A 26,471-nucleotide genomic window follows, 5' to 3' on the forward strand; every position below is an offset into this window, starting at 1 on the left:
TTCAAGGAGGTCAGAGCTCTCAACAGCTGTTATCCGTGATGGCAGCTAAACAAAGCCTTCATGTTCAGAGGAAGAAGTATGCTTGAGGGCAGCAGCAGGGGAAGATGGTGGCCTTCATGTCCTGCTTGTGAATGTCCCTGGGACATCTGGGTGGACATTTGGGGACTAGAATACTGGACTAGATAGGCCTTTAATTGACCCTGTAAGACTTCCCTTTGTAATTTTCCTTTTTTGGGGAAAAAAATACAAGGGAAACATAGTAACTTTGATGATTTTTCAAAATAAATACTAAAATAGAATTGAGACCAAAATAGAATTTGTTTCTAACCAGCAGATTTAAAAATGTGTCATTGAGAACTCATTTCTTGCAATCATCCCTGAACTATTGCACAAATTGGGGGAGCTTTTGCTGCACTGAATGTGCAGATTCTAGTTTTGAACGACTGGCTCAATATCACTACAAGGGAAGAAGGGCTGCTGCTTGAATTATGCAAGAATTTAAAGGCAAGGCTTATGCTGAGAAAGGAGAATTTGATCTTACATGTTGGATTCCCTTCTGATCCTTTAAAAAAAAAACTTTCAATTTATCAGCAACTCAAGATAAAAATAGATCACACAAGTCCAAAATACAGAATGATTAAGTGGCCATTAGTGTCAGTCGGTTTGGTCCTTGGCTGCATTCGTTTCAACAGTGGTATGTGATGGAGAAATACTTCATCAAACCAAAGTGCATCTCCAAGAGAACTGCTTTTTTCAGCCCTAAAGTTTCAGTCTAACAGAGTGTTTTAAACAAAGTACAATCAAAGCACAGAACACAAGGATGCCACTGAAAATATCAGGCCTGCACTGAATTCCTCTTTTCCTTGCATCTTGCCCCACGCTCTGATCAGAGATCCTACCAAAGATTGTATTCCCTGGGCTGAGAGTATGAACTTTGGTGGTTCATAACGCTCCTCTTCAGCATGACCGTGAATTGTATGTTGGATATCCAGGACAGAAAATAATTCCTCCTCTTCCTCTATCGCGGTTTACCTTGCTGCAGCTGCTGTCATGCTAGTGCCAGCTTGCTGACTAGATAGGAAACAGGACGAGTATCTAATGTAACATCGTATCTAATGTAATACATCGTAGGGACTGCATTTCACAATGTCCAGGGTGTCTTGGGCAGGGCTTTTTTTCAGGGGTAATGCGGGGGAACGGAGTTCCGGAACCTCTTGAAAATGGTCACATGGCTGGTGGCCCCGCCCCCTGATCTCCAGACAGAGGGGAGTGGCCACCAGCCATGTGACCATTTTCTCTGAGGGCAACCCACTGAGTTCCACCACCTCTTTTCCCAGAAAAAAAGCCCTGGTCTTAGGCACTGATGAAATATTGTTCAGTGTGCTGGGGAGAAAAGTACACATGGAGAAAGGAGAGTAGAGAAAGATCCTTCAGTTTTCTTAGCTGGTCACTGCAGCTTTTGTAACAAAGTACATAAGTGGGGCTAGGTTAGGGGCTTATGGGAAGAGTCCAGCATTATGATTGATTTAAATATCTCAGATATTTTCCCCCCTGAGTATGCTTTGCTGTTGGCCATGATTTGCATTCCTGATTCAAACATTGGGAAGTTCACCTGTCACTAATACTGACATCGTCACAACGTGTGTTTCACTGTCTCTGCCAGTGGCAACCAACAATATCAAGGGGGTGGTAGGAAAATGCATATCATCATGGTATTACGGCATATGATAAGGTGAACTAGGTTTGTGGAGGGAAGGTTCAGCATGGAGCTACGATTTTCAGCTGCTGTCCCGTGTCTGTAATACATTATTCCACTTTGTATGGGAGAGGATGAGAGGAAGTAATGCTGGCCATTATGTGATCAGGTATAACCTTTATGGCAAATCCTGAAAAGGGGCAAGAAGTCCTTTTCTGGTGCTTCATCTATGATGTAGAGAATCAGCTTTCTATTGAAGTGTGGTGGTGGGGAGTGCCCAAAATTCATAGCTGACTTATGGTGAACCCTGGTGGGGTTTTCATGGCAAGAGACAAACAGAGGTGGTTTGCCATTGCCTGCCTCTGTGACCCTGGTCTTCGTTGGAGGTTTCCCATCCAATTACTAACCAAGGCCGACCTTGCTTAGCTTCTGAAATTGGATGAGATCAGGCTCACCTGGTCTATGCAGGTCAGGGCCTGTTGAAGTGTACCAATAAAAATATTTCCAAAAAAAGAAGCTGCCTTTGAATTAGCATGAGCCAAGGTCCAGAGGAATTGGGGTGGGGGTGGGCGGGCTACTGCTATTGGTTGATGATAACAGAATATAAATTGAATGTGATTAGGTTTTATCTTATTGTGGACTGCTTGGGCTATGTTGTAAATTGATATGGAGCAGTTAAAACATGTTGACATGATAGAAAATATCTACCGTACCTCTTCGTTGAGGATTCATTTTTAAGCATCTCCATCATAACTGGCCACCGTAACCTGCTGCTTTCTTATAACTATAGGTAAGGTAAGCAGCTGTGTTTTGGAAGAAGCTCCTTGGCAGCACTCCCTTGTAATTCCCCTCTAGTGCCCAGCTCTGCTGAGCTGTACCTTGTTTCACACGTTGTTCAAAGTTTGCAAGGCTTTATTCCTATATAGACTTTTTGTAATTAAGCTCCAGTGACCACAATGGGGCTTTCTTCCATGAAAGCATTTTTTAATTGTTCTTTTTAAAATGAATCCTAATATTTAGTTTTGGGTTTGTTTTTTAATCTTTTGCAGAGCTTTGTACCCTGGAGTGTGGCAGCCATGGTGTTTGTGCAAGAGGCATGTGCCAATGTGAAGAAGGCTGGGTAGGCCCAACATGTGAAGAGCGTACGTGTAATTCTCATTGCACTGAACACGGGCAGTGCAAAGACGGCAAGTGTGAATGCAGCCCTGGATGGGAAGGGGACCATTGCACCATTGGTAAGATTGGTGTGTACACAGTTCTGAGGAATTTTTTTGGTAGCGACACTCTCGGAAATAGAAATTCTTCTGGAAATTCTTCAACCAAGTTTGGGTTCAGATAAATGGGTTGCTTTATGAAGTCACAAAACATATCCCAATTTGATGTAAGGTCCCGAAACTATAAATGCAATGGGCTGGATTCGAAGTTCCTTCCGCTAAACTGAACCCTATGACTCTCCTCTGCTAAGTCTTTCTTTGGAAGGAAAGACTTTTTCCAAGGCTTTTTCTGATGGAGAAAGCCTTCTTGGTAGATGCGAGCCATCGTATCCAGCCGATTATAAATTGAAATACTTGAGTTGTATCTGAAGCAAACAGCTGAATTCCGTATCAGGGATAAATGAAAGTTACCCATCTATAGCCATCATACAGGCATCAAAACAGTTTGTCAGCCCCCAGGCAGGAACTGGACATGATCACGGTGAGATATACACCAGCCAACCTACTGGCTATCCACCTGGGAGCCAGCTGCATTCCGGGGAGCCTGCTTTCCAGGAACAGACTGTTACTTGTCTACTGCTACCATCCCTTCCCCAATTGACGCTGCTCATCGGGACATTGGCTGTGGTGGTGTTCTAGTTTTAGTTCCCAAGTGTATGGTGGGCATTTATTGGATCTGCAAGCACTATTAGATCTTCTTCCCCAACCCTTCTGACTTGTTTGGGCCCCTGTATAAAGCAGGAGTCCAACTTACAGAATAATGCTACTCTTAACTGTAAGAGCAGGTGGACCAAACTGACAGTAAAACCCCTTTCCTTGGAAGTATTTAAAAAGGAAAAAAGCAGTCAGACAATGGCTGTCAGAAACGCTTTAAAATTTTCAGCAGTTGTGAAGAAGTCAGGTTTTTGGCAAGTAGAATTTGTCATACAGCTTATTAGAAAAGTTGTGCCCATAGAAATTCCCCTTCTTACAAGTTGTGCAAGGTGCGGCTATGTACTTCGTTGCATCTTGGTACCTTTAAAAAATTATTATCTATTTTTTTAATTTTCAAACAGAAAAGAGGGTACAGAAAAGAAAAGGAAAAGGGGGCAAAAATTCAAAGAAAAAATCAAAGAACTATGTATTACAAGGGCTATCAGAGAACAAAAATGTTACATTTGATACATATTTTCAAATAAAGAACACATACAAAATTCGAATCTACTTCCACTCCTCATCTTGGGAGAAAAAATTCATTATTACCCTTATCTTATCACTGCCTTATATATTTCTTAACAATATTTCAATAATGTCTATAATAAATTGTATTCTACTAATTATCTTACACTGATGAAATTGAAAAACGTATGTATATACTATATATAATCTTTTGTTATTTAACATGTTTATCTATTCTCCATCTCAAAAATTTAAAGTTTAAGACAAACAATATCTCAGTGGCCTCTAATAATCAGAACTCATAATCATAATCAGATTTACAGGGCTAATTTGTCTTATTCATTTCTTTCCAGTTTTTATCTATTATAAGCAAAGTAATTTTCGCATTTCTCTTTGAATTCTTTAATTGGTTTTCTGTTTATATAATTTGTCAATTTTGCCAGTACTGCATATTCTGACATTTTATCTTTCCAGGTTTCTCTGCATCTTGGTATCTTGAGGGAGTAAACCTAAGCAGGGCTACTCATAAATGAGTCCTGTTTGATTCAATAGGGCTTACTCCTAGGAAAGTGTTCTTAGGCTTGCAGCCTGAGCAAGCTGCTTTTGGCCCCATGGCTCTCTGATTTTGTATCATACGATACTGACCTAAGCTTTAAAAAACTATATATCCTGCTTTATATTTATTAGCAGAAGCTCCATCAGAGTATAATCATTATTCCTGTATCTGGCTGTATTCATTGTGGGTGGGGGATAAAATACTGAGTTTGTTAGTACAAACCCCTTCACCCCAAGGTTAATTTCAATTAATATTTCCAATAAGAAACTATTGGAAATAGTTCCAATAGTTCTTATTTCCAATAAGAAACTAACTCTCAGGCCTTAGGCAGCTGGAAGGGCAGGACAGAAATGTTGATATACCCAGGGCTTTTTTTCAGCAGAAATGTGGGGGAACGGAGTTCCGGAACCTCTTGAAAATGGTCACATGGCTGGTGGCCCCGCCCCCTGATCTCCAGACAGAGGAGAGTTTAGATTGCCCTCCGCGCCACTGCAATCTCAACTCCCCTCTGTCTGGAGATCAGGGGGCGGGGCCACCAGCCATGTGACCATTTTCTCCGAGGGCAACCCACTGAGTTCCACCACCTCTTTCCCCAGAAAAAAAGCCCTGAATATACCTAAATATTTTCAGAAGCCACTGTATAAATGTAATTTTGGGATTTAACAGGAAATGAAACATTTTCCAAGAGGAGTTTCTTGGCAAAGTGTCATTAGATGTTCCCAAATAAGTGTTTTAATTGCATGTTGTAGACTGGCAGCATGTTCCTAAACATGCAAATACACAACCCCAGACACAGGTTGTATGTTTTGAGTGGAGAGACCCACGCCTGGATTTCACTGCTGTGTGCCTGTATAGCTGGATTGGGGCAATAATATTTTGGTATTTCATGTGAATGGTATTTCATGTCGAATGGTGATAAAACAGCCCGTAACCACGGCCATTAAAAATAACTGCAAGCATCTTTGTTTGTATCCTACTTTGTTGCCAGTAGAAATATCTTCACCTGGTCATTTAAATAACGAGAGGAGATTTGTGTTATCTTTCATCCGTATCAGTAGAAATAGCCCCCTTTTAAACTATAGTGGTGGCACTTTATCTTAATCAGCAGATGGCAAATTAATGCTGAAAGGGTTATGTATTTTCATTTTGGTACATAAATTCCAATGGCCCTAGTTTCGGTTCTTGTGTGTTTTTTTTAAAAGCTCGTTCAAGGTAAGCTTTTACTGTGTACACTCAAAAAGGGGGAAATGAGAAGATACAAACCCTTTATGCAGAGATGTGCTTGTTTCTGTGGAGATATGCTTTTTTTTTACCTGCATCCGCCTGTGACCCAAATATACGAAACTGAAGTACAGCTCTATTGATATAAACAAGGTTTTGGAGTGCTGAAGGGGCATGATTTAGAAAATGGTGTGACTGTTCTTCAAATTCTTTTGTTCCCTTTAGTCAGTCCATTGCCAAATCACGTCACTACTCCTTGGTATGAGTGACTTGAAAATCTATTCCCTTCTTCTTACCTCATCCTTTCCATTGTATAACTAACAGTGAAATGGTAAGCACTCTAGTCTAAGCCCATTTACCAGGATAACTGGTAAACACCCAAGCTTGTAATTCCATCCCCCCTTCAAACTTTCCTTCTTTTTGTTCCCCATTATGTCCCCCCCCCACACTTTCCTTTGTTTCCTTTTATTCCTCCCCCTCCCCCCGCCCCTGGCTTTGGACTCTACTTCACTCATTTTTATTCCCCTTCTCTTAACTGAGAAACGTTTTTTGTATAATTTTTACTGGATGTTTACCACCACCACCCCAAAAATACAAGGCTTATTAACATGAGAAGCCCGAGAGAAATTTAAAAGGCATGTTACTGCATAGAATGTCGTCAAGAATATTTGCCAGTCAGAGGAGAGACCAGTTGTCTTTATTCAGTATGCTTCATGTGCTCCCCATGGAATAATATGTGGCAGAAAGGGTGAGTGGGGTGGCATGGATTTTGTGACCTGACCAACTGTTGCCATGCAGTTATTTTGTGAAGCAAGGGAGCAGGCATTGTTTTTGGCTCTGTCTTCTGTGGCAGCCATTTTGGGATTGTGCTCACCTCTCAAAGTTCCACAGGTGTCCACAGGGACAAAATGGTTGGGGAGGCCAATAAGGGCACATAATCAATGGCGAGCTCTCTTAACAGTGCAATCCGGTGCTGAGTAACATCAGTCTAAGTCTATTGATTTTCATTTGGTTTAATTTGATTTCATTGGAGTAATTGCATAGGATTGTTTTCTTAGTGTATGAATTTGGTGTGGCATAGGGCCCCCTATCCTGTTCCTATAAACAGGTGTCCTGTTTCCGTAGTGAACTCTTAGCACTGAAGGGAGACATTATATTACAAGCATGCTTTACATCTTTCACAGCCCTCTCTCTGGAGGTCCAAGTGGCGTCAGAATTGTCCTGGAAGTTACACACCAATTTTCAAGAGCCATTCATTCTTCTCATTTAATAATAACAACAGCAGCATTTGATTTATATACCGCCCTTCAGGACAACTTAATGCCCACTCAGAGCAGTTTAAAAAGTATGTTACTATTATCCCCACAACAATAACAACCCTGTGAGGTGGGTGGAGCTGAGAGAGCTCCTAGAAGTTGTATTGTCGAAGGCTTTCACGGCCGGAGAACGATGGTTGTTGTGGGTTTTCCGGGCTGTATTGCCGTGGTCTTGGCATTGTAGTTCCTGACGTTTCGCCAGCAGCTGTGGCTGGCCTCTTCACCTCTGAAGAGGCCAGCCACAGCTGCTGGCGAAACGTCAGGAACTACAATGCCAAGACCACGGCAATACAGCCCGGAAAACCCACAACAACCATCTCCTAGAAGCTGTGACTGACCCAAGGTCACCCCGCTGGCTTCATTTATTTCCTGCCCTGTCCCTAAGGAGATTAGAATGGTGTTGATACATTGGAATATCCCCTATTTCACTTGCAACAGTCCTGTAAGGTGTGTTGCACTGAGAACAGCTGATGGGCCAAACAGTACGCTTCATGTCCCCAGCAGGGATTTCAGCCTAGGATACACAGATCCAGTCCAGCATTCTGACTGCTACACTGCCACACTGAGGGCCAAGCTACAAGTGACAAATGACACAGGTAGGACACTTGTCAGCTTCCCTCGAGTTTTGATTGGAAATGTAGGCGTCCTGGTCTTGCAGCTTGGCTTTCCGACTACTGTCCAATGGACTTTTCAACTGTCACTTGTCCAACATTCCGCCAAGCTGCCTACATTTCCCGCCAAAACTTGAGGGAAGCTGACAAGTGTCCAACCTGTGTCTTTCGTCACTTGTAGTTTGGCCCGGAGTCTCATGCTACAATATATTTTACATACCCCTCCCTCCTATGAAGAAACTACATACTGGATTTAATCGATCATTTCTTTTATTGCATTGATTTTGTGTAAACTGCTTTGAGACCCTGGTCTTGGTTAGTCTCTTGCCTTGAAAACCTCAGCAGGTCTCGCCGTGAGTCAGCTATGACTTGACGACACTTTCCACCACCATCAAACTGTTTTGAGAGCCCTGGTTATAATATTGAACATTTGAAAAAAGAACATTTGCTTGCAAATGTTGTAATGTTTGCATGTCAACATATATGTTGCAACATATACACATCTTTTAGCACAGGTCGCGGTCATAGATGATTACAAGTGATGTACTTATTCACCTTCATTGCTTCTGATCCTAGCCTTCTGGTCATTCTACTGCTCCTTGTGTGGGGCGGCCTTGTTTAGACAATAGTTTATGTTCCTACAGCAGTAGCTAATTCCCACAGCCGTACTAATATAAGGGCTGTTCGGCGTGCAGTACGAATGCTGAGGGCTTGATTTTTTTTTTCCAGACGCAGCTGCTGGCTCAGAGCTTGTTGCCAATATTTGAGCTCACCAATCAATATAACATAATTAAGGAGCTTCAGAAAGCTGCAAGCAAGCCCGGTTAGAGCACATCTGCTGGCTGAAAGGCAAGCTGTGCTGAGAGTATCACGGAAGGAAAAAGAATTCAACCCATTTAGGCATCAAGGCAGACATTCTAGGCACACTTTCTTGGGAGCAAGCCCTGGTTTAACACAGTAAGCCTTGATTCAGAGTAAATACCAACAGGACTGCATGCCACACAGATGATTCGCTCCAAGTTAGCAGCTACCATACGAGAAAATCCAGAGTGATTCCTCTGCAACTGTGATTCTTTAGCCTTTTGAGTCATTCACGCTGGGCTTATCCCAAGGAAGTAGCAAACTTCATCTTGTTTCCTCTTGGGCTTCACTTCATCCTCTGCAGAGCACCTTCCTCTAGCACTAGGCACTTTTCAGCTCCTTCTAAGGTATCGGCCTTGCATGGGCAGAAGTGCCTAGTGCCCGAGGAGGATTCTCCAGCAGCAGACACTGCAGTGGACAAAGAGGAGCACCAAAAGAAACGAAGTAGAGGATCCAAGCCCAAGTGTTACGGGCTCGTGTACTGCTTTAACACCCGAGAGTTTAAAAAAATCTCCTACATTAGAGTTTGTTATTTTATGTGTGTGTGTCTCTCTCTGTGCAGATGGCTGCCCAGGTCTGTGTTACGGAAATGGAAGATGTACCCTTGACCAGAATGGGTGGCACTGTGTCTGCCAGGTGGGCTGGAGCGGAATGGGATGCAACGTTGTCATGGAAATGATGTGTGGAGATAACGTGGATAACGATGGAGGTACAGACACTGTTTATGCCTCTTGAATTTTGTGTAAGCAGGTCCTCTGTGTTATCGTTCAACAGAACAAGTAAGAACCCACAAGGAATTGTGAGGGCATCTCATTTCCCCTCCCCAACTATTTCTTATTTCCCTTCCCTGAAAGCCCCCGTGGCCTCTCCTCTTTTCTTGCCTCATTCTTGCCTTCCTACCCACCTGCCAACAGACTTTTATTGGCTGGTCTTCAGCTTTCCCTGCTTCCTTTGCACGGGGCTTTGGTGGCCCGCGCTCAGCCCCTTCTGTCGCAGGATCAGCATGGCCAAGGCTGGGTTGGAGGCCATCAGCCTCCTCAGTGTTCTTAATGGCTAATCTGCCCTGCCTGTGAAGTAAATTAGGATGAGGACATGTACCTGGCCCAAGGTCACCCAGTGAGTTTCCATGGCAGCATGGGGATCCCAGATCCGCATCTGAAACTCTAATCACTACACTGCTGGCTTTTGTGGGGTGGCTGTTAAACAGTAGCAAGCGGCCGTGCTTAGGTGAACGGCACAAGTTGGGTGGTAGCAAGTTTCCTGGTGGCTGCTCCTGGGTTCCAGTGAGTCCTCCTATCAAAGGCCAAGAGAGCCCCTCCACTGTTGTGGTTGCCTAGGCCACTTAAGCACACACTTTCTGCACTGTGTCAATTTGCAGAATGCTGATTTAGTGTGGATTCCAACAGTAGTCATAATAATAAGTCCTCCCTACCACCCATGCCACAGCACCTCCGTGCTCTTCATCTTTTACAACAACAACAACACACACACACAGAGATTGTTCTATGTCACAGCTTCTGGCTAAACTGCTTTTCCAACAAAAACTATGTAACAGATGCGCGGCCACAGAATGCTCAGTTGAGCTTGTGGAGTGCATCTGTGTCATGCTGGCAGGGTTTGCCAGTCACATAATACTGGCATCTTCAGCTGATGCCCTTGGTGGTGTGCCTCTCACAGTGTGCAGTGAGATTGCCACATTCTTTCCAGCTCTCTCATCTTTCCTCATTCCTCCCCCCTCCCATTGTTCCAGCGGCGTCTAGAAGACGACCCTTCAGATCAACTGAATGGATAATTCCTCCCCTCAACTGCCCAGCTGTTGTGCATGAAGAGGCAGTAATTTTTTTCCCTCACAGAAATGCCAAAAGCTTGTGTTGAATTCTGTCTCGGACTGGGGCCTCGGGCTGCCTAAACATACTACAAGTTGTTTGCATGGGAACTGTGTTGCTTCTTACTCTTTTTCTGTACGGCACATTCTGGCTCAAAAATAAATGCATATTTGATGTGTCCAAACCCTTAAGCAGAAATCCACTCTTTATTCCAGACATATTTAACAGCGCAACTCACTTTTAGATAAAGGCAGATGCATCCCAGATTGTATGTGGACCCCAGTACTGCCACTGAAATGGGCAGAGCCTCACACCCCTCCCCATTATAGCCCTTCCTTTGATCTTACCTTTTGATCCCCCCCCCCTTATGGATGCCACAGTTTTTCGGACATTTTGACAGATGTTCTCGTATACAGTGGGCAGTCTCTAGGACGCAAGCAGCAAAAAGCAACAGCAGCCACACAAACGCTGGCAGCAGTGGAGATTAGCGGGCAGAGCCAGAAGTGCACTGGAACGGGTTTCCTTCATTTCCACGTGGGTGTCCAAATTTAATCAATGTGCAGCTGCATCCCTCGAGTGCAGTTCTCCTACATGTTACAAACATATACATAAACCATCTGAAAACAACCAATTGCTGTTGTGACAAATGTATTCTGTATCAGTCTCTTCAGAAAAAGCAAATCCGGACCAACAAACTAAAAACAAAAAGGGAAAAGGCATGCCAACTTGTTTATTTTAAACTATTAAAAATATCAGCAGGGTTTTTTTTAAAAAAATGAAATGGACTGAAGAGTCAAAATCAGTGAGAAAAGCAACCTTGGAGGCTGTAACCAGCAGAAAAGCTGCGGGGAGAGGGGGGGAGAGGGCTGCTTAAACCTTTGTTAATCAGTACCTCACCACACACAAATGAAAAAACAGCTGGGGAGGTGTGATTTGGAACAAACAGGGTTAAAGCCACCTCTCTCACTCCTTCCCCAGCAACTGTCCTGCCCCCAGTTGTAACCTCTGAGACTTCTTTTCATTTTTTTAAAAAAAAAATAGAGGAAAGAGGCACTCATTGCTTATCGCATCTGCTTTGGCCTAAATAAAACCAGGTAGATCTTTTCAATTGTTGACTTCTTGTACCTCTTGCCAAATAGCTGTATGTCATAACTTGAGTACTTGGAATGTATTTTAGATTTCTGCATACAAATAAGCCCTGGAAAACTCATTAGTAGCATTGCTGCTCACTTTCCCCTTCAGTTAGGCTTTGATGGTGTTATTTCGGATTCCTAGCCAATGTAATTGGGCCTTACAAAGCTTGTTGTGAGACAAACCAGAACAGGAATTATTTAGAAGCTGCTGTTTGGAAGAAGTGCCAAGAAGAGAAAATGAATGTCAATGCAAAAAAAAAATGTTACTATCATGTTAAACAGGGGCAGGAGCTGAAACAAGATGTACGTGAACTAGAGGAATGCTGGTTTTTTTTTTTTTTTGCTGCATTATTTAAATTTTGACAGGTGCGACTGGGAGACCTACATGGAATATGGTGGTGCAAGGAAGGGGCAAAGGGGGGAGAAAAATACGTTGCTCTCCTGCCATTTCTTCCTTCCCTCTTGCTATATATATATTCCCTCTTGCCTCCTTGCTTCTCTTGAGTTCTTAATCCCTCTAGGGCCTAAACATCATGGATACATTTTACTAGAACCTGGAGAAGGGAGACCTTGGGCTTTTCCACATGCTCTGTTTACTCCGGATTTTCTTGGCAGTCGATCCCCAAGTATTGAAATTGGTTTCAGTATGGTTCTTCCGCCCATCAGCACTCATTCTGCATTTTAACAGATGTGGGCCGATTCCACATGGCTTACCTGAAGCCGGGATGATGCGGATCATGCCGGAAAAAACGCGGAAGATTGCGTTTTCTCGTGCGAGTTTTGCACGACATCGTGCAAAACTCGCACGAGAAAACGCGATCTGTGTTTTTTCCGACATGATCCGCAATGTTCCACAACGTCCCGGCTTCAGGTAAGCCGTGTGGAATCAGCCGTGGAGTTGGTTCATGTTCTTCCTCACATGCCTTAAATAATCAGGATTTTTAAGAAAGGATGCGGTCATCATTGCCGGCATCATCAGTAGCATCACAGCAAACTCCTGTTTTACTTTTGGGGGATGCTTATATTGATACAGCTAAATAATGGTTGGATTTTTAAAAAGACTGAAAATGACCACACGCTTAGGGATGAATAGAAAGAGCGGGGGGGGGGGGTCCATTGACATATGCAAGGCTGTGGGGGGGAGGAGAGTATTCCGGGGGAGCTGCAGCTGGCTATTTGGGATGGTTGATACAAGCCCCCCCCCCTTCATTCAGACAGGAGACTCTTTCACTCAAAAATCTCCCCTGCCTGCCTTTTTTTGCAAGGGGGGGAGCCTAAAAAGGGAGCAGCTCTGCCGCTTATCCCCCACAGTCCAAACCAGAGCGCCCCTGTCCAGGCACCCAACCAAGAGAGAGCAGGCGAAGGCCAGCACTGGCTTCTTCATCCTCTCGCCTTCTCTGCACCTGTTGCTGGCTTGGTGGAAGGAATACCTGGCTTAAGGCTGCCACCTTTTGTCCCCTTCTTTCCCAGATGTACAATCTTTTAAAATATCAATGCTTACATTGATACAATATAAACATGCACAAAAAATAATACCACTCCTTTTTACAGCAATTCAACAAAGTATGCAGCTCTGCAGACTCTGGGGGGGGCAACTTTATGCCCCCCCCCACATTTTGTTTTGTTGGATTGCATGTTTATATTGCTGCACTGATGTAAGGGTTGAACTTCAAAAAAAAATCACTCATCTTCAGGGTGTGGGTATAGTGATTAGACAATAACAACAGCCCAGTCATCACAAAGGAGGTTGGAGATGGATGGGAGTGGGAGCGACAAACAAAACTGAAAGAAACATTATTTATGATGAACAAATTGACTCAAAATCAGAGTAGAATCAGGTATCAAAAGAACTGGGGGGGGGACAGAATGGGAGAATGAAATGAAAACCAAAGACACAAAAATGTGCGTGGAAATCACGGGATAAACCAAAGCAGTATGGAGTCAGAAGTGATGGAAAAACCCCGTGCGGAAAAGCCCACTGTCTTAGGGTTGCCAGGTCCAAGCCAAGTGAGAGAGGGCGCTGTAGCCTTCCCTTCATTGTTGTGCATATGAAATGATGTCGTTCCAGGACTAACGTCATCCCCAGTGCAACAACTAGGAACAACTGGCGGGGCGAGGATCCCTTACTCCCATTCTCCACCACACGCCACCACGCACCTGGCCAGCGGGGGGAAAGGCGTGGGAATGGGCTTCCCGGGCACGCTCCCAAAGCGATGCAACGATGTCACTTCCCAGGAGTGATATCCCAGGACTGACATAACTTACTGGGAGTGACATCGTTGCACCACTGCCTGAGCTCTCCTGTGCTTTGCAGTGGGCCGATTTGGGCCCCAGATGGACCGAATTGGGCCCCGTTTCAGGCCAAATTAGCCTGCTGTGAAATGTGCATGCTCCTGTGCCTGCATGATGATGTCACTTTCTGAAAGTGATGTCATCAGATGCAGGACTGCACGCAGCCCACACACCCCAAACTCCACCAGGAGGGTAAGGAGACTTGGCAACTCTAGCAATAACAAAGGCTCTGAAGCACGCTTTAGCGCACTCCAGAACTCCTGGGCCAGTTTCCCACACCTTTTCCCCTCCACTGGCCAACTAAGAGACAGTGGGGGGCAGAGGCTGTAAGCTGGGGATCCCCTGACCCCTCCGGGGGACAGGGAACCCTACCCTGTCTGGACTGCAAGCTTGTTACATTATAATGGTCTGTTTATGTCCTTCAAGAAATAAAATACCCCCCTATGATCTAGAAATGAAGTAGAAAAACTGCAAAGCAGAAAAAAATAGAGGAAAACAAGACTTAACTCTGACAGAAAGGTTAAAAACAGAAAGGCCAAGGTTTTGGTGCCGGCCAGCATGGAAAAAGGTCAGAGAGCCATGAGAGAAAGTTTCAAGAGTATCAAGGTCAGAAAAGGACAACTGTTATTTCAGGCAATGCGAGTAATCTGAAAAGATCCTTTACTTGCAGCTTTATTACCACACAGGCTGGGACGGCAATCTGACTTTGGCCGTTTCCACACGGCTTACCTCTGCCTGTAATGACCCGGTAGATCGCGCAAAAAATGCGGAAGATCACATTTTCTCGCGCGAGATTTGTGCGACGTCACACGCAAATCTCGTGCGAGAAAATGCAATCTTCCACGTTTTTTGCGCGATCTACCGGGTCGTTACGGGCAGAGGTAAGCCGTGTGGAAATGGCCTTTTTCTCTTGTGGCCTGAAACAGTCCTTTGTCACTGCACTTCTAAACTTTACAGCTTTTATAAGAAACAGCTCAAAAGTTCTGTTTCTTTTTTACATGCTGCATTCTCACTTTTGCTAACTTGTTCGAACTGACACTTATACTAATGCCTATAAAAAAGATTAAGGAATCGTATTCCCTCACCCAACATCTTTTTTTGTACAATTATTAACAAGATGAGGCTTCAGAAATGCTGAGTCTTCATTTTCGTGCAGTTGATTTCCCTTGTGCTGTATAACTGGAACACTCGGGTGGCTCCACAATGGTGAGACATTTTCAGCCCATGCTTGTAATTTTTTTTTGCTTACAAAATCTCAAAAGATATTTTAATTTTATTCACAAATATATACAAGGCATTCTCAGTTTGTACAACAGTGCCTCCTTTGAACACTGAGATATCAAAATGGAATGTGTATTTTCAGGACCCAATTCTACAATTCAGGACTGAATACTGAGTTGACTCCCACATCCACTTTCAAGGGATTATTTATTTAAATATTCCTATCCTGTTTTTATTTAAATATTTAAATATTTTTACCCTGGTAAAACCAGAGAGTTTCTGGCAATTCCTAGAGCTACCTGATGTAACTTCTGGGTTATCCTTGGCAGTGACATCACAGCCTCCTATGCCACTGACTTTTTAAAAAAAACAATTCTCCCACTGCTAATTCCAAGGGCTTGCATCTCTGGTCACACCCAGCCCATATGCATGCAAACCAGAAGGAAGAACAAAACATAGTTGAATTGGGGCGCAGCTGGCAAAACCTATCTAAGGAAGATACATTATGCTACTTCTCTTTAAGTTTTGAGAAGTGCTAGTATACCAATTTTTGTGACGCAGAACCAAAGGTGTCCTTCTATATGCAGTCATCTTGTGGGAATTTACCCTTGGATCCTTCTGTCTTTTTTCTTTTTCTGCTTTTCTGTAGGCAAAATGGGCCTTCTGTTCCAGGTTCTTCACCCTCTGTAAATTCTTCTCTCTCCTCTTTTCGTCATTTCCTTGCCTCACTACTTCCCTGATCAAAATACACCACTTACGACTTCTCCTTTCAACCCAATCCTTTCTCACCACCTTCTTTCCATTTTACCTTTTGGTTTCCCTTCACTTGTTGACAGTTTTTATCTCATCTTCTGTCTTCTGACATGGGTCCATCTAGCTTGGGTAGCTTTCAAGTCTCCTGTCCTCACTCACGATCCTTTCTTCCTTCCTTACAGTCAGCTTTCTTCTCTCCTGTCCATCATTTCTAAGCTACTTTTATTCATGTTGACTTGGGTTATTCCTCTTTTTACCTTCTTCAATCACATTTTTGTCTTGTTCTCCCAAAACAACCCCATCTAAAATGCATAAAGATCTTCTTCAGCCCAAGTTCTTTACCTTTTCCAGCTTTTGATTCTGTTGATGCATTATCAGTCATTCTCTGTTCTTTGGGCTTTCATGGTAACACTCAGTCTTGTCCTGTATCACCACCTTCAAAACCTCTTCTAAAGGTTCACTGTCACCCTCTTTTTCTCTCTTCCAATACATGTTGTACAGGTTTCAACATTTTTTGGTCCTTTCCTCTGCAGTCTAACTCATCTCATTCATTCTTCTGTTTTCATTATTATTGTTTTGCAGATTTTGTTCTCTCTCCCTTGCCATTTGCTGATCAGTTTTCTCTAACATAAGTTATCATCTTTATGCCATGTTTCCTTCATGTCACTTCAGACTGCCTCAAGAGCTATACTGAGAGGAGTATTTTAAATAAATAAGACAATAGACTAAGCAGATTCCAGGACTTTAATCTTTCTACCCACCCCCTTATTAGCATCTTCTCTTTCTCTTCACTAAAATAATCTCATCCTTCATTGTTCTCAGTTGGTTCAAAGTCTAAGCATTACTTTTTATTCCTTTGTCTCTTTCTATTCATACATTGATTCTCTGTCCGAGCCCTGTCATCTCTTCCTCTCAGATACTACAAAATCCATCTTTTTGTTCCTACTGACTCAGATAAAACTTTTCTCAGGTTGTAATTCTTTGGATATATATAGGTGTACTGTATTATTTACTGGTTTCCTTGTCCCTCATGGTGTAAACCTCTTATGTCTGGACTTAATTTTTTCTCCTATCTTACTGGCCTTGCCGAGCAGTTCACAATGCCTCTTCTGTGTTGTGTGGCTCCTTATTCTAGTGTGTACTGAATATAAGATGCTTGCTTTCGAAAATATCGGTGGCCTTTCCCCTCTTGTTTACCTTTCTGCAAATAAATATTCTCCACCCATTCATGTGCTTTTCCCCATTTCTTCCTCTTCCCCCCCCACCTTTTTGCTTATACTTTATGCTAGGAATCCAGTCCTCAAAATATATGCCTGACTTCCCCTGTTTAAAGAATACTCTTTAAAGACTATCTTTCCTGTTTTCTCATCTTGATTCATCTTCTGTCCTCTGTTCATTTGTTTCTGTTTTATCCCAGTCTCTCTGCCCTCTCTCTTTTTACACTTCTTTCCATTTCATGTCTTGTTTTAAAGGCTGTAGGCCTTTGAGCAGACCTCTCATTAATTTTCAAATATACAGTGCCTAGTCCACATTAGTTTTCGGTGGGTAGCCGAGTTGACATATAGTGGAACAGCAGGATTGGTATCCAGTGGCACCTTAGAAACCAACAAGGTTTTCTGACTCTCATAAACTTACACTCTGAAAATCTTGTTGCCACTGGACTCAAATCCTGCTAATCCACATTAGGCACTTTTAGAAATATTAAATAATGGTGATAGTGGTATGTGCAGATGCAGCATATTTCATTTCCATAAAACATTTAAAAACATTATTAAAATAAAAACATTTCTAATTATGAAGTTAGCCTTACAAACTAAAACAGGATGGTGGACAGCCTTTGCAGAGAGGGTTCAATTTTATACACCCCTTGTTGTTTCAGGCCGGTGGAGGCCCAGACCTCAGCCATGTGCCTGGCGGAACAGCTGTCTTACAGGCCCAGCGAACAGATAGTAGGTCTTGCCGGGCCCTGGTCTCAGTAGACAGAGCGTTCCACCAGGTGGGAGCCAGGACCGAGAAGGCCCTGGCTCTGGTCAAGGCTAAGTGGACCAACAACAACTGTTTATCCCCTGATCGGAGTGTCCTCTGGGGAATATATGGGGAGAGATGGTCCCGCAGATATGCTAGTCCCAGTCCACATAGGGCCTTATAGGTCAGTACCAAAACCTTGAATCTGATCTGATACTCCACAGACAACCAATGCAGCTCGTGTAGTATCGGTGTTATATGTGCCCCATTTGGCACTCTCATAATAGCATGCACTGCTGCATTTTGTACCAGCTGTAGAGTGAGTTGCAATAATTAGTCTAGAGATTACTGTTGCCTGGACCACTGTAGATAAGTCATGGGTTGATAGGTACAGGACAAGTTGCCTGGTCTGGCACAGATGGAAAAAAGAGGACCTGACAACCACTGCAACCTGTGCCTCCATTTTCAGAGAGGCATTCAGGATCACCCCCAGGATCCGAACCCTCGGAATTGGCACCAGCAGTGCCCCATTGAGGGCTGGGAGCCGGAGTCCCGAACCTAACCTCCCATGGCTCAAGTACAGGACCTCCATCTTTGTCGGGGTCAATTTCAGCCAACTGTCTTTCAACCAGCCAGTCACAGCTGCAAAAGCACGTTCCAGGATATCTGGGGCCAAGTCGGGCCGGCCATCTATCATCAGATACAACTGGGTGTCATCTGCATATTGATGACACCCAAGTCTGAAACTTTGCACCAACTGCAAAGTTAAACCCTAATGGGGAGAGTATTGCTCGCTGCAGGACCCCGCACACCAAAGGGTGGTAGGATGACAATTTATCCCAAAGTGGCACCCTTTGTCCCCAACAATGGAGAAAAGAGACAAGCCACTGCAAGGCCGTCCCTCGTATCCCCACATCGGCGAGGCGGTGAGTCAAAAGATCATAATTGACTGTATTGAACGCTGCTGAAAGATCCAGTAATATCAGCAACGCCGAGCCGCCTTGGTCCAGATGTCTGCGAAGATCATCTGTGAGGGCAACCAGCAATGTCTCTGTTCCATGTTCCGGGCTGAACCCGGACTGGAAGGGATCTAAGGCCGAGACATCCTTCAGAAAGCCCCACAGCTGTTCCTCCACTGCCTGCTCAATCATCTTTCCTAGAAACGGGAGGTTCAAGGCAAGGCAGTAATTGACCAGGTCAGTGGGGTCCAGCGATGGTTTCTTTAAAAGAGGCCTCACCACAGCTTCCTTTAATGGCCCAGGAAAAACTCCAGAGCCTAAGAATAGATTGGCAATGGCCTCCAATGAGGACCGCAGCCCATCAGCACTGGCTTTCACCAACCACGATGGGCATGGGTCCAAAGGGCATGTGGTGGGCCTAACTAATCGCAGAGTCCTGTCAATCTCCTCCCCAGAGAGTGAGCTGCAGTGTTCAAATACTGGCCCTGAAGATGGCCACGGGGTCTCTAGCTCATTTACTGAATCAACCGTGGCTGGCAAGTTGCGGAGAGAGAAGATTTTATCAGCAAGGAAGCTCCCAAAAGCCTCACAGCTAATGTCCGAATTCAAAATTTGATGGCCTCCCTCCGGCAGGGAGACCAATGACTGAACCACATTAAACAATTTTGCTGGGCATGAGCTAACTGAAGGTTGGAAGGGCACTGAGAAGAGTATCTCCGTGCCCTTCTCCACCGGTACCAGCTCCCACTGTCCTACCTCCCACGTCCCTAAGGGACTGGGATCCCTGACTCCATGCTGGTCCCCCCCCCCCCATGTCCACCATCATCCAGTTTACTCTTTGCTCCCTTTGTGCCATGCTTTCATGCACTTCTTGCACCCCCTGCCATGGTCATGATGAGAAATGTGATGTGTGGTTAAAAAGGAGAAGAAAAAACAGGTCATGTGCGTTTTATTTATTAGCATCTCTAGACTGCTTTTCTCCCCAGATCCAGAGGAGTTAGCCATGTTAGTCTGTAGTCGCAAAATAGTAAAGGGTCCAGTAGCACCTTTAAGACTAACCAACTTTATTGTAGCATAAGCTTTCGAGAACCACAGCTCTCTTTTTCAGATGCATCTGATGAAGAGAGCTGTGGTTCTCGAAAGCTTATGCTTTAATAAAGTTGGTTATTCATAAAGGTGCTACTGGACTCTTTATTATTTTTCTCCCCAGAGACCCAAAGCAGCTTACAAAAAGGGGGAAGGAATCCAAAGTATAGAAAGATTAATAGCAGCAACGAAACACATCTGGTCAGGTCTAGATCTGCCAAGCTGTGTATCAGAGGGGAGGGGGAGTTATGGCTTGGTGTATGGGAAAGTGGGAGGACTTGGACGGCTGCATGAAGGGAGGGAGAAGCAGTAAAGCTTGTTATATAGAGATAAGAAAGAAGGAGAGTAGGTACCCATCAGAGAACTGGGGAGACGGCAGGGCAGACAGGTCAGGTATTCCAGGAGCCAGAGAGGTAGCACTGGTATAGGAAGGAGATGAGTAGCGCCTGTCTCTTGATGTCCACAAACTCAGGGTTATCAGGTTTGCCAAAATGTTCCTTCATATCAGTCAATTCTGTCTGTCTGTCTGTCTGTCTGTCTGTCTGTCTGTCTGTCTGTCTGTCTGTCTGTCTGTCTGTCTGTCTATCTATCTATCTATCTATCTATCTATCTCTGCTCATACGGCTATTGCCTTAAGCAGAAATTAAAATGGGAAGAAACTTACCTGCTATCATGTCTCTGATGTTTAATTATTGCCCCTGTATATTTTGCCACAGAAAGAGTAACAGAATCATTTGTATCTGATAGTGACCATGTCACCTGCGCTCTTATTCCATATTTTTAAGTAGAGGGATGATGAAGCTAGCCCTCAATTCATTAAATGTGGGACACTCTAAACGCATATGTTCAATGGTTTCAATTTTATTATATAGTCATGGTCATGTTCTGTTAACATATGGTACTTTCTTGTATCTACCCTCCAAAACTGCTGAGGGAAGAGCGTTCATTCTTGCCAGAGTAAAAGCTTTTCTGAGCTTTGGTCCTGTCTAGGGTTTTTTTCCTGGGAAAAGAGGTGGCACAACTCTCGAGAGGAAAATGAGGAAGAAACACATGGGATTCTTTGAAATCATATTATTTTCAAGCACTATTGCCGAGTATTTTCAAGAGGTGCCAGAACTCCGTTCCCCCTGAAAAAAAGCCCTGGTCCTGTCAAATGATAAAAATACTTCAGCAGTTGCATTGGGAGGGCAATACCTAAGCAAAGAGTTGAACATACCCTCTACGCCCTATCATTCAATTTTGGTTTTTAACTTCCCTTGTGAAATGCCAAAGTAAATATGGGATAGATTTACATAGAGTCTGTCTGTCTGGGTATATTTACGTCCACAGGTACCACATGTACCTGGTCAGTCCTGCTTCCCAGCAGCAAACACTTTGGCTCCCATGACAACATTGTTCATGTTTTATCCAATTCTTTTCTTTTTTTCCCCTCAGATGGTTTGACAGACTGTGTAGATCCTGATTGCTGTCAGCAAAGCAATTGCTTTGCAAGCCCTCTCTGCCAAGGTTCCCCTGATCCCCTTGACCTCATCCAGCAGAGCCAGCCTCCGTTCTCACAGCATCCTCCAAGGCTCTTCTACGACAGAATCAAATTTCTTATTGGCAAAGAAAGCACTCATGTAATCCGGGGAGATGTCTCATTTGACAGCAGGTAAGTGCATCGTTACAAGCAAGCGTTTTCTGAATGCAGAATATCCTGCTGTTATAATGCAAGTGGGAGTGGAGGTGGGGAAATGTCCCAGGTGTCTGGGGGATTTTGTTTGGGTTGCTTCCTTCCTATTACAGATATGTGGAGAAAGAAAAAACATTGAGCATCTCCTGGCCAGATTCTAATTGGCCGTTCTTGTTTTTTTTATTTTTAGGTGAAGTAGTTGAGCATGTGGTGGCCGGCTGGCTTCCTGCATGGTGCACTAGCTATATTTTCTGTTTCATTGTGGGGGGGCTTTAATTCACTCGGAGGGGATGGCTTGCCTTGGCAGAAGGAGAGGGGAAGTGTGGCTCTCTTCGTTGTCCCAGATATGATAGCATTTACCATGGCCGTTTCCACACGGCTTACCTTTTGTCGGGATACAGCGTCTTCGCGCACGAAATCGCACCAGGAAGACACTGTTATCGCGCAATTTCGCACGAGATCATGCTGTTATCGTGCGATTTTGTGCGAGAACACTCTGCATCCCGGCAAAAGGTAAGCCGTGTGGAAACGGCTCATGTTATTCATCTGGATTAATAGTATGAATTCAGTCCACTGCTTTGTGGTGGTTATGCACCTACTCTAGAAGCAGATGCCAAGAGGTAATCCTGGGGAACTGTTGCTTCTTCCTGTAGTATATACACAATTCATTTCCCCCCTCATGCTATTTAACATCGAGCCAAAGGGCCAAGCTACACATGACGAATGACACTTGAACGGCAAGTGGATTGAGTGGAGGGCAAGTGAACAGGGAGAAACACACTTGCCGTTCAAGTGTCATTCGTCATGTGTAGCTTGGCCCAAAGTTGTTCCGTGTCATTATTTGGGGATCTAGATTAAGGAGTTACCAGGATGTTGAGGACACCAAACTCTTTTCCTTTTCTTTTTTTCATTTTCATCAGATCCTAAAGTGCAATAGATTCCCTTAACAATGGTCTGGATTATGGTTAGCTGCATGAGGGCAGATATGCTGAAATCCAGTCACCAGAAGAGGGACATATTTATGGTGGGGAGACTTAACCCAACAGAACTTTAAATGTTTTCTCAGTTCTGGGTGGAGTCTCATTACCTCTTAAAAAACAGGTATGCCGCTTTATGACAAAATGGAGGCGATCATACTTTGATCACATCATGAGAAGACGAGATTCTCTGGAAAAGTCAATAATGCTGGGAAAAGTAGAAGGCAGTAGGAATAGAGGAAGACCTAAAACGAGATGGCTTGACTCAGTTATGGAAGCCACATCCTTCAGTTTGCAGGATCTGAGCAAGTCTGTTAATGATAGGATGTTTTGGAGGTCTTTCATTCATAGGGTCGCCATAGGTCGGAGGCGACTTGACAGCACATAATACACACACCTTGTGAGTGGACTGTGGCTCAGCATTCATTTATCTATTACATATTCTTCATATATTTATTGTGGGTGTATAATGAAATAGTTCTAGGTGAAGAGTATATTACTCCACCATGTGTTTAGGCACTTGCCCATGGAGTCACTGTCAGCTCTGTTATGAAACTTGCATGCAGCCACGATTTAAATTTAACTTTAACCAGAGGCAGCACAAGGCAAGGCACACCCTGGCCTCTACTTTTACCATGCCAATTTCCAAATGTAAATTAGCATTCAAAATGAATAAAGTAATAGGAGAGCAGCTCTCACGAATTTTGATTGCATTCGTTCCAGAGGTGCAAAACATGAGGAAGTTGGCCCTAACAAGGTCTCATATAGTATCTGTGCCCATATTTTGGGCTGAAATAGCTTAAGAGCAGGGCTTTTTTTCAGCAGGAACGCGGTGGAATGGAGTTCTGGCATCTCTTGAAAATGGTCACATGGCTGGTGGCCCCGCCCCCTGATCTCCAGACAGAGGGGAGCTTAGATTGCCCTCCCCCCGCTGAGCGGCACGGAGGGCAATCTAAACTCCCCTCTGTCTGGAGATCAGGGAGCGAGGCCACCACCACCAGCCACGTGACCATTTTCTCCAAGGGCAACCCACTGAGTTCCACCACCTCTTTTCCCAGAAAAAAAGCCCTGCTTAAGAGCCACTGGAATATCATCGTAACCACCCTTTGTGCAAAGAAATTCTTTTCCCAGAAAAAAAGCCCTGCTTAAGAGCCACTGGAATATCATCGTAACCACCCTTTGTGCTAAGAAATTCTTTTCCCAGAAAATAAGCCCTGCTTAAGAGCCACTGGAATATCATCGTAACCACCCTTTGTGCAAAGAAATTCTTTTCCCAGAAAAAAGCCCTGCTTAAGAGCCACTGGAATATCATCATAACCACCCTTTGTGCAAAGAAATTTGATTATGTTACAGGCAGATTTTTGTCCAGCATTAGCTACGTAATCTCAGTGGCCCTTCCTGGAACCAGAAGCTTTTGTGCCACCCCTAAATACTTAACACTGGTGGCCACCTGTTCTATCCTGTGAACATTTATCATCCACACTGGAGTTTGGGGTCTCCTCCCAAATGCCATGATTTTGGTTTTTTGATAGTTTATTGTCAGATGATCTCTGCTGCAGTACTGAGCAAGCTCCTCTAATGCTCTTTTTAGTTCTGTTGGGGTCCCTGATAAGATTACTGTATCATCTGCGTGTAATAGCACCAAGAGTTCATGATCCGGTAACTTAGGGGGATGAAAGTCTGAATTGCTTAAATAACTAACCTATATAACACATCGCTGTTACAAAAGATTTTTTTTAATGAACTCAAAATATATCCCTGTTTAACTCCATTAGTAGTATTAATTAAGCTTGAGAGGTGCACATTCATATTACATCTAACTGCAAGGGTGGTATTAATGTATAATGCATGGATTAGGTATGGGAGCCTATGATCTACTGAAGTCCTCTCTAGTTTTGCCCACAGTTTGGTCCTTGAACATCGGATGTAAAGTCCTCATCTCCTCACCCCACAAACGTAAGGACTTTGTAACGTGTAAGGAGGCTCTCAGAGTCTCCCAGAATGGTATGGCACCCTTTATCTTAGGAGAAAACAATGGATCACAAACCTCCTCCTCCTCCCATAGTTTCCCGCCTCTCTAGAATTGTCAGGGGCCTAGTTAACAACGGTGTGTATATTGACAGAGAATATTGCAACAGGGTGCTGGGATTTTGGATACCTGAAGTAAAACGAGGAATTCCCACCCACCCCCACTCCATGTCTGCAGCATGTTGGGATTAAACCAAACTTTAGAATCCCAGTTCATGATGTCAAGGAAGAGTCGAAATTTGCCAAGGTGTCCTGCGTTCAGAAGTTAGGGCAAATTGGAGCTGGATTCCAGGCGCTGACCTTAAGGGGAGGTAAAAGGGGACATGCAGTCTGTTCCTACCCATTACAAACATTCAGGTTTGTTGTGATGTCTGAACGCAACGTCGTTCTGCCAAGAGTACATAGGAAAACGTTGGGTAAACCTCCTTAGCTTCAGTTTTCCAGAAAGTAAGGGTGAGATACAGGGTGGTTGTGAAAATGACTGATGTATCTATGAGCCTGTGATGCTTCTTTGTCATAGAAGGACAAATGATTGTGGAAGAGCAAATTTTTGCTCTGAAGACAAGGTTTCATAGATTTTCCTCCTGAAAAGTCAAGTTCATTTGAAATATAGAGGTACATCTCTCTTTTTTTTTAAATACACTGGCCTACCTCAGGCAGTTGTAATTTATGTACTTGTGATGGCAGCCACAGATCATCCATAATGCCAAACAGTATCTGGGCCTGTAAATTAGATCTGGCCACCATAAATTCGATCAGTAGTTCTCAGGTAAAAGCTACACATTATGTGTGAGATCCATGAATGGACCTCATGAGGGTTTTTTTTCCATAACTGAAACGAATTGGGTGGGAGAGTTCGCCTTTTTCGTCATTTTCTAATCATTTTACAATCAAGTTTCACACTAATTAAAATACACAAGACAAGAAGCCTTCAGTATCTGAGGGATACATGAGTGTAGGAGGAACAGGGAGAGAAAGCATATGCCTGAATTTTGTTCTTGTAATGAACAAACCATGCTTCTTTTTGTGTGAATTGAACCTGGGAGGCAGTAAATGCAGGTTTGCAATAAGCACAGTGACATGCTGTATATGTTTCCAAATGCAGGTTTTTCTCATTCATGTTACGTAGTTAGATGCACACTTAAAAAATCTCAAATGTACATCTAAAACAAACCTGTACAGTCTCCTGGTATGCAGCTAGATGAGCGAAACCCCATTGATTTTGATGGACCTGGGGTGGTTCTGCATAGGATTGGGCTGCATGCAAGAAGTATTCCTGAAAAGCCCTTTTTGTGTAGGGAGGCACAATGTTAGCCAGGAAGCATAGTTTAAAAAGGCAGAGCCAGCGGAGATCACTCCTCAGAAGGTTTGTTAATTTCATCGTTGCCTCCCCAAAGGCTCTCTATTCAGTCTAAAACTGTGTGGGATCACAACCAAAGGGCAGCAAAGAATGGAAATGGGCTGGAGCTGCCTTCCCGAGCCAGGCTTGGACCTGGAGAGGTTATAGTGGGTTGAAATTTCCCTTGTGGCATTTCACAGCCCCTTCACACAGCTCCCGGGTATAGCAAAGCCTTTGCCCTGCCGCTGGCTCTGTCTTTTTAAACTACCCTTCCCGGCTACTGTTGCTCCTCCCGACACGTGTTCTTCATGTGTCAGATGTCTCGTGTAGAGAGACGCTGTATGGAAGGGGGCAGCATAGAGAGTGATAGAACTTACTCAGTAGTCAAAAGTGTCGTGGTATTATCCTGGGCGACTGTGATTGTTATTCCCTGGTGATGGCAGAGCCCCTCTGTGTATGTTCAGGGTAAAAGAATGATTTCAGAGGTTTATAATTTTGTAAATTCATTCTTCTGGGGATTGATCCCATTCAGCGACTTTGCTGTAACTGTGTCACTTTGATCATAACACAAACTTATGTACAACTTC

At 43.9% G+C, this 26,471-nt stretch overlaps 1 protein-coding gene across 2 annotated transcripts in view; it reads left to right on the forward strand.

Moving 5' to 3' along the window:
- TENM1 (teneurin transmembrane protein 1) overlaps positions 1-26,471 on the forward strand; it is a 468,106-nt gene that overhangs the window by 271,978 nt on the left and 169,657 nt on the right. For both annotated transcript variants that reach the window (XM_054996443.1, XM_054996444.1), the window contains 3 exons: positions 2,746-2,931; positions 9,196-9,342; positions 21,303-21,519. In XM_054996443.1, the coding sequence (XP_054852418.1) occupies positions 2,746-2,931; positions 9,196-9,342; positions 21,303-21,519 (550 nt within the window). The remainder of the gene's footprint in view (positions 1-2,745; positions 2,932-9,195; positions 9,343-21,302; positions 21,520-26,471) is intronic.

This window comes from Eublepharis macularius, chromosome 13 (assembly GCF_028583425.1).
Source record: "Eublepharis macularius isolate TG4126 chromosome 13, MPM_Emac_v1.0, whole genome shotgun sequence".
Taxonomy (NCBI): domain Eukaryota; kingdom Metazoa; phylum Chordata; class Lepidosauria; order Squamata; family Eublepharidae; genus Eublepharis; species Eublepharis macularius.